The 8555-nt window shown below is 43.2% G+C and overlaps 1 protein-coding gene across 1 annotated transcript; it reads right to left on the bottom strand.

Moving 5' to 3' along the window:
• Positions 1-2639: 2639 nt before the first annotated feature.
• On the bottom strand, positions 2640-6568 carry LOC143961694 (E3 ubiquitin/ISG15 ligase TRIM25-like). The gene has a single exon (XM_077471013.1). The coding sequence runs from the start codon at positions 6540-6542 to the stop codon at positions 4545-4547; it is 1998 nt and encodes a 665-aa protein (XP_077327139.1). The 5' UTR covers positions 6543-6568; the 3' UTR covers positions 2640-4544.
• Between the last annotated feature and the right edge of the window lie 1987 nt (positions 6569-8555).

The following is an 8555-nucleotide window of genomic DNA, read 5'->3' as shown; positions in this document are numbered from 1 at the left end:
CACCCTGATGGCTTCAGTCTTCCAAGGTGAGGAGACCTCGCTTTGGGGACCATTGCTTCTCCTCCCGGCCTAACAGTTAGTGGGTCCTGAGACCCGATTGGCCGGGAGTCCCTAGACTCCCTGGCCAATCGGGTCTCAGGACCCGCTTCCTGATTGGCCGGTAGGAGAATCAGGAAGACAATAGCGAATATTAATTTGACACTTGCAGAGCAGACTGGTGTGTCAAGCCAGGGACCGAGCAGGCCAGTGGGGTGAAGCTTGAGAGGTATTTTGAGTTAGGAACTGTTAAAGACTGTTGCCATATGAGACTGCATTCCTACCCATGCAGATGTGGTTTCCTGCTGGATGCCTTTCCCTCCATGGCTGTTCTCCTGTTGAAGTCTCGGAGTCTGTCAATTAATCTTGCAACTACCTTAGGGTGTCCTGGCCCTAACCCTCTCTCCCAAAAGTTCTGTTAAGAGGAATAAAAATCTCTTTTGCATTCAAGAAGTGTCTGGAGCCCAATAACTATAACTACCTTGCACCCACTATGCCTCACAGCCCACCATATGCAGAAGGATGTCAACTCTGGCCCTGGAAGTTCTTATTAGACTGAAGGAGGCCTGGGACCTTGCTACAATGTACTTTGTACCCCATACAAATTCATATGAGAAAGGTGTTGTTATGAACATGGGGACAAGGTGCTTTCTCAGGGGAGGGGACCCCAAAACCCAAATCCTGGTCAAACCGAACCCAGGGCAGTTTGGCTCATCACGATCCAGCCCTGATGGGTACTTATTACCCCTCAAACAGAGCACAGATACCGGCATCCACCACCCCCTCCCAACACCCCCACACTGATCCTTCAGCACAGAAATCAAACAATATTCAGCAGCAGATATACATTTTATTATTTTTGTGATACATCACCAACACTTCACATGTACAGTATCTCACAAAAGTCCCTACACAACTGCTGTATAGAAATCAGCCTGATGTTCATGTCGAACGTAAGTTTCGGACGTTCGGGTGATAAACATACTTTTTTTTAAATAAAAATACTGAACATTATGAGGCATTCGCGGGAAATTCAAGCGCCCACGGAACGCGCCAAAATGAACGGCGAGACCGTCAATGCCCTGCAAGATCGCAGTGCATTGATGAATGCTGATTGGCCAAAGCATGCTCCTGATCCTCATGCTTTGGCCATTCACAGAGCGCTCTGCTGTGGGAGCGACGATTGGCCAAAGGCCTTTGGCAAATCATGGTTGCGGGGTTGAGTCCATGCCCCACACTATGTAAGGCTGCTTATACAGAAGCTGTACATAGTTTTATGAATGAGAGCAGCAAAATTACATCTGTAAAGGAAAAAAATGTCATTTAAAACTGCTTGCGGCTGTAATGTATTGTTGGGTATTGGCAATATAGATAAAAATCATTGAAAAAAACGGCATGGGCCCCCCCCCAGTCCATTAGTGGGCCCTTTGGGTCTGGTATGGACATCAAGGGGAACCCCTCACCCGTCACCCGTTTATCCGCCCGCAGACCCCCACAACTACCGGGCAAGGGTTGTGGGGATGACTTTGTCCCCATCAACATGGGGGCAAATTATTTTGGGGGGGACCCCAAAGCACCCTCCCCATGTTGAAGGCATGTGACCTGGTACAGATCTCTCACCCCCCCCCTTTTTCATGAGGCCTGCCAGGTTGCGTGATCAGATAAGAGCCTGGTGTGCCCTTTTTTTCAATGATTTTTATCTATATTGCCGGGATCCAACAATACATTACAGCCGCAAGCAGTTTTAAATTACATATTTTCCTTTTCGAAAAGTCATTTTGCTGTGGTATTGTTCTAAACACAGGAAATATGTGCTACTTTACAGGCACACTATAGACACCCCCAGGCATGATATTTAAAGGAATATTTCATTTCAGTTTTATTGTTTCCCTTTAACCACTTAAGGACCCAGCCTCTTTTTGAGATTTGTTGCTTATAAGTTAAAAACAGGTTTTCATTTGCTAAAAAAATGACTTAGAACACCCAAACATTATACATTTTTTTTTCTAACACCCTAGAGAATAAAATGGCGGTCGTTGCAATACTTTTGTCACACCGTATTTGTGCAGCGGTCTTATAAGCGCACTTTTTTTAGAAAAAATACACTTTTTTGAATTAAAAAACAAGAGCATAAAGCCCAATTTTTTTTAGATTGTGAAAGATAATGTTACACCAAGTAAATTGATATCCAACACGTCACGGTTCAAAATTGCGCCCGCTCGTGGACTAGCAACAAACTTTTAGCCTTAAAAATCTCCATAGGCGACATTTAAAAAAATTCTACAGGTTGCATGTTTTGAGTTACCGATCGCGACGTACTTCACATGTGTGCTTTGAACACCGTTTTCATATGCGGGCGCTACTCACATATGCTCAGCGGGATGGGGAGCGTTTAAAAAAAGAAACAACTTCTATTATTTATTTTACCTTTTATTTTTTATTTTTACACTGTTCTTTAAAAAAAAAAAAATTGTCACTTTTATTACTATTACAAGGAATGTAAACATGCCTTGTAATAGAAAAAAAAGCATGACAGGTCCTCTTATATATCAAAAAGACCTCAGATCTCATATTTACACTAAAATGCAATAATTTAAAAAAAAATAAAAAAAAATTAAAATGGCCCTTAAAGCCCTTGCACACAAGGTCGTCTGTCAGAAAATCCGATCGTACTTAACGTGATGACGTTATTTCGTTAGGACGGGACTACGTTCAGGCTAGTAGCTAATAGCTTTGGTCTAGGAATTTGATCTGAGCATGCGTGGCACTTTGTCCGATCGGAATTCTCCACACATGATCGGACAAAGTCCGACCGGATCATGTTGCCGGAAAATGTTATAGCCCAGCTGGAAAACTTGGTCGGTCGGATACTCCGATGGAAACAGTCCGATGGAGCCCACACGCGGTCGGATTATCCAACAACACGGTCCTATCGGACATTGTCCATCGGAATGTCCGGCCGTGTGTACAAGGGCTAAGAGCAATGGGTGGAAGTGAAGTTTTGACGTCGCTTCCGCCCTGCAATGGTATGTAGACAGGTTGGGGCCATCTTCCCCTCACTCGTCTCCATTCCACTGATGTGAGAGGATCCGATCGCCTCCACCGCTGCTGAAGGCTCTGGTAAGTGGGGGAGGAAACCGGAGCTCGGTAGGAGGAGAAGGTGCCATCTCCCCCCACTAATAAAAGTGATCTTGCGGCAAGTCCACCGCAGAGACCACTATTGTCGGAAACCAGACTGCTGGCAAAAAAGAGGATACTGGGGGTTATGAGAGTTGGCTGCTGCCATAACAACGATATTCCTGTTCAAAGTTAGGATGTATATTGGCATGCGGCGGTCCGGAAGTGGTTAAGCATTATTAAAATGTCTGTTCCTCAAAAAACTGCAGTTTTTAAAACTTTTTTTTTGCATTGATACATGTCCCCTGGGGCAGGACCCGGGTCCCCAAACACTTTATATGGGAATATCATGTAAATAAGCCTTTAAAATTAGCACTTTTGATTTTTTCAGGTTAAATGTCCTGCCCCAGGGTGTCATGTGACCAGTATGAGAGAGTGAGAGCGATAACACCAAATTTAACACACCTGCTCCCCATTCACACCTGAGACCTTATAACACTAACGAGTCACATGACACCGGGGAGGGAAAATGGCAAATTGGGCCCAATTTGGACATTTACACTTAGGGGGTTTGCTCACTTTTGTTGTCAGTGGTTTAGACATTAATGGCTGTGTGTTGAGTTATTTTATGGGTATACTACTTTATATTGTAGACAAGTGTCATTTCTTCAGTGTTGTCACATGAAAAGATAGAAGAAAATATTTACACAAATGTGAGGGGTGTACTCACTTTTGTGAGATAGTGTATAATAGAAACAGAGTAAAAAATATATCTCAATCACCAGGACACAGCTACCGATTATAAGATACACCATCACAATGATACATTATATTAGGATCCATTATAAAAGTGATCCAATAGAATTCTATTGGTGATCCATTCTATGGGGACACATTATATTGGGGACACATTTCAGTTCTAGTAATCATACATTATTATTGTAATATCATTATATTAGTGATAAATCCCATTATTTTCCCTAGTAAATCTCAGGATCATTTCTTCATATGTTTCCTCTGAGATTATTACATTGATTTTTTTCTCTTCTATTATAGATTTCATGGAATAGGAGAAGGAAAGAGAGGAGAGGTGACCACATCCTATCCAATCACAGTGATTGCTGATGTCACACGCTCTGATACATTTCTGATTAACAACTACAGAGAAATCAATATGTCAGATTGTCATGGGATAGATAGATAGATAGATAGATAGATAGATAGATAGATAGATAGATAATAGGTAGGTCATTATATAGGCCACACCTCTCCTCACTAGGAAAATGTTACTGCAGTAACTGGACAGATATTCTACCCAATCACAGTGATCGGTGTTAGAGGGAGAAATCTCACTTAGTATTATTTATAGTAGAGAAACAGCCGTATACAGACTAAAGCCCCACCCACTGCTTTATTCTATTGGTTGCATACTCCACCAATCCCATCCATCCTCCCTGTGATGTCATCTGTCTCTGATTCCCCCCACATATCTTTATACAACCTCCCCATACCCATATCCCAGCATGGAGGGGCTCAGTGAAGGTGGTGGTGAAGGTGTGGAGATGTCGGATCGGGTCACACAGATCATAAAAGGAGATCCGTCCGACCTCATAATCCAGATCTATCCTGACTCTGTTACTGGAGATATTGGAGGGTAAGAAGATCAGTTTCTTGTCATGTATCACCGCATACCGATCACCATTCCTCCACAAACCCCAGGACTTCTTATTATATCCAATCGCTGACTGCCATCCTCTCCTCTCTATACTGGGGTAACACATCCCGACTACCCATCCATCTGATCCCCCGACATCCACTTCCCAGTAATGTCTCCCTGAGGAGAAACTCCGACTGCTCAACACCTGAGACCAATACTGGAATCTCTCTGGTGTTTCTGGGTGATTCTGGTCTATATTTGATCTGTATACAGTTTTCCTGTCATATGATATATGGAGATAATTATAAGCTGTATTTACATCCAGTAATATGTCTGCAGCTCCCTGTATATAGGAGGATACATTTCCCTCTGTTGTTATATCAGATAATGTGTGTAATGTGTGTGATATCCCATCCACATCCAGACCCCCTCCATCATGGAGGAGCTCCTCATGTCTCTCTCTGTCCTCATTATCTCCATCCTCAGTATCACACAAGTCACCTGTGTCTGATTCCTGTAAGACAGTCAGTGGATCCGTCACGTTAACCCTCAACACCTGAGGGACCCTATCCCGAAATCTCTCTGGTGTTTCTGGACGATTCTGGTTTATTTTTGACCTGGATACAGTTTTCCTGTCATCTGATATATGGAGATAATTATTAGTTGTGTTCACATCCAGTAATATGTCTGCAGCTCCCTGTATATAGAAGTATACATTTACCTCTGTTATTATATCAGATAAACCTGTGTGTAAGACCCCCGCCACATCCAGACCCCCTCCATCATGGAGGAGCTCCTCATGTCTCTCTCTGTCCTCATTATCTCCATCCTCAGTATCACACAAGTCACCTGTGTCTGATTCCTGTAAGACAGTCAGTGGATCCGTCACGTTACACAGCTCCTCAATGTGACGCAACTTCCTGGACAGCTCCTCCTTCTTTATTTCCAGATCCCGGATGGAGATGGAGATCCGCTCTGCCCTCCCGGAGATTTCCCTCAGGACTCTCTTCTCCAGGTCTTCCAGACGTCTCCTGAGATCTCTAAACAGGACAGTGACTCTCTCGGTGTCACTAGCTGCTTCTTCTTCTACTTTCCTCCTGTGTTCCTGCAGACTCTGGACTCTTTCCTCGGTCTCCTCTCTCTTTGTCAGAAGTTTCTTCAGAACATTCCTCAGTGTCTCCTTCCTCTTCTCAGAAGCCTCATCCAGTGACTCCATCTCATGTCCTTTATGTCCTCCAATCATAGAACAAGACACACAGATACAGGTCTCATCCTCAGTGCAGTAATACTCCAGGATCTTCTTATGGATGGAGCATTTCCTGCTCTCCATGGACAAGGTGGGGTCACATAAGACGTGTTCTGGGGACTTTTTGTGGACTCTCAGGTGTTTATCACACAGAGAAACCTCACAGAGCAGACAGGATCTAACAGCAGGTACAGGAGAGTCCACACAGTAAGTACAGAAGACCCCGGACTCCTCCTGATGTGGCTGAGCAGACAGGAAATTCCCCACTATGTTACGTAGTGTTATGTTCCTCTGCAGTGCAGGCCGATCCGGAAACTTCTCTCGGCATTCAGGACAGGAATATCCTCCAGACCCCCCCTGTGTATCCAGCACACGATCAATACAGACCCGGCAGAAGTTGTGTCCACATCTCAGGTTTACAGGATCTGTATAAATGTTCAGACAAATGGAACATTCCAACTCAGCTCTTAGATCAGAAGACGCCATCGCTGACAGCAGACGAGGAAATGAAATGAAGTTCTCTGACACCGGAGAAGAATGCAGTTGGGAGGGTCACTTCCTCCTACACGGGGCGAGGCTGGGCTGGATCATGAATCATGAAATTTGAAACAGAGATCAGAGTACAGAGGAGGGAGGATTTTCTCACAGTAGTAATGATAATCATACCTCCTAACATTAGAAGAAGGATAAAGGGGGGAATACGGGTGTAAAGAAGAAACAAGACACCAAGCTGGCTGTAGTCAGATAGAATTTTGAACAAAGATTTTGCTTCCTTTTAATATTGGATTTTGGAATGAATGGACTTTACCGAATGAAAACCATATAAGCTGTTTGAAATTCGTTCCTTCAAGAAAAATTTTCCATCCTGCGCCTTTGAATTTTCTCATCACTGCGGTTGAAAATGAACATCAATTTGATGATTATAAAAATGAACAAACTATCATGGAACATTCTTTTCCTAAAAAAAAATATTCAAATTTCTACCCATCTATGGGCAGCTTAAGTGCGCTGAGGTGAAAGCTGGACATGGCTGCAACGTGGTAAAAAGAAGTGTGGTTACATGGAGTCTGAGCCTAGTACCATCATTCGGGATCTGGGGTGGTTGGGGGGGGTCTGGTTAGGTGAAAGTAAGTGAGGTGTAGGCTGCTATTGCTGATTTTCTTCTAGATTGCTTCATATTTTATTGACTGCCTGGGGGCATTGCTGGGATCCAGAACCATCCCGGGTACCCATTGGCTCTTCTCCTTCACCTGTACCTTGATTATTTCTCCCCCAGAGTACAGAGACAGTCCAGCTTCCTGCTGTTTGGCCTTTAGTATCAGATAGGAAGCTTCTAATACCCGTAACACCAAATAACAGTGTCTCCCTTTATAATTAATGAATGCTTCCCTTTAAAATAAAAAGATTAGTGGAATAGTACACATTGATTGGAGGATTAATTAAATATGTTTAACCACTTCAGCCCCAGAAGATTTGGCTGCTCAATGACCAGAGCATTTTTTGGGATTCGGCACTGCGTCGCTTTAACTGACGATTGCGCAGTCGGGCGACGATGTACCCAAACAAAACTTACATCCTTTATTTCCCTCAAATAGAGCTTTCTTTTGGTGATATTTGAGAAATCTCTGCGTTTTTTATTTTTTTGCGCTATAAACAAAAAAAGAGCAACATTTTTGAAAAATATATATATGTACAAATATGGTTGTACCTTTTGCTATAATAAATATCCACAATTATTTTTAAAAAAAGCAAATTTTTTTCTCAGTTTAGGCCGATATGTATTCTTCTACATATTTTTGGTAAAAAAAAAAAATCGCAATAAACGTATATGGATTCTTCTCCTGTATCATGTCTGCAGTCTCTGACTATCTCTTGTATCATGTCTGCAATCTCTGACCATCTCCTGTTTCATGTCTGTAGTCTCTGACCTTCTCCTGTATCATGTCTGCAGTCTCTGACTTTCTCCTGTATCATGTCTGCAGTCTCTGACCATCTCCTGTTTCATGTCTGCAGTCTCTGACCTTCTCCTGTTTCATGTCTGCAGTCCCTGACCATCTCCTGTATCATGTCTGCAGTCTCTGACTTTCTCCTGTATCATGTCTGAAATCTCTGACTTTCTTCTGTATCATGTCTGCAGTCTCTGACCATCTCCTGTTTCATGTCTGCAGTTTCTGACCTTCTCCTGTATTATGTCTGCAGTCTCTGACCATCTCCTGTATCATGTCTGCAATCTCTGACCATCTCCTGTATCATGTCTGCAGTCTCTGACCATCTCCTGTATTATGTCTGCAATCTCTGACCATCTCCTGTGTCATGTCTGCAATCTCGGACCATCTCCTGTATCATGTCTGCAGTCTCTGACCATCTCCTGTATCATGTCTGCAATCTCTGACCATCTCCTGTATCATGTCTGCAGTATGTTTGCACAAGTTGGGAGCATGAAATTGTCCAAAATGTCTTGGTATGCTGACACCTTAAGAGTTACCTTCACTGGAACTA

The sequence above is a fragment of the Lithobates pipiens genome, unplaced genomic scaffold (genome assembly GCF_037356315.1).
Source record: "Lithobates pipiens isolate NorthernLeopardFrog02 unplaced genomic scaffold, aLitPip1_a1.2 Scaffold_8, whole genome shotgun sequence".
Lineage (NCBI taxonomy): Eukaryota > Metazoa > Chordata > Amphibia > Anura > Ranidae > Lithobates > Lithobates pipiens.
Note: the sequence above shows the minus strand (reverse complement) of the source record. Positions and strands in the feature narration are given on the sequence as shown.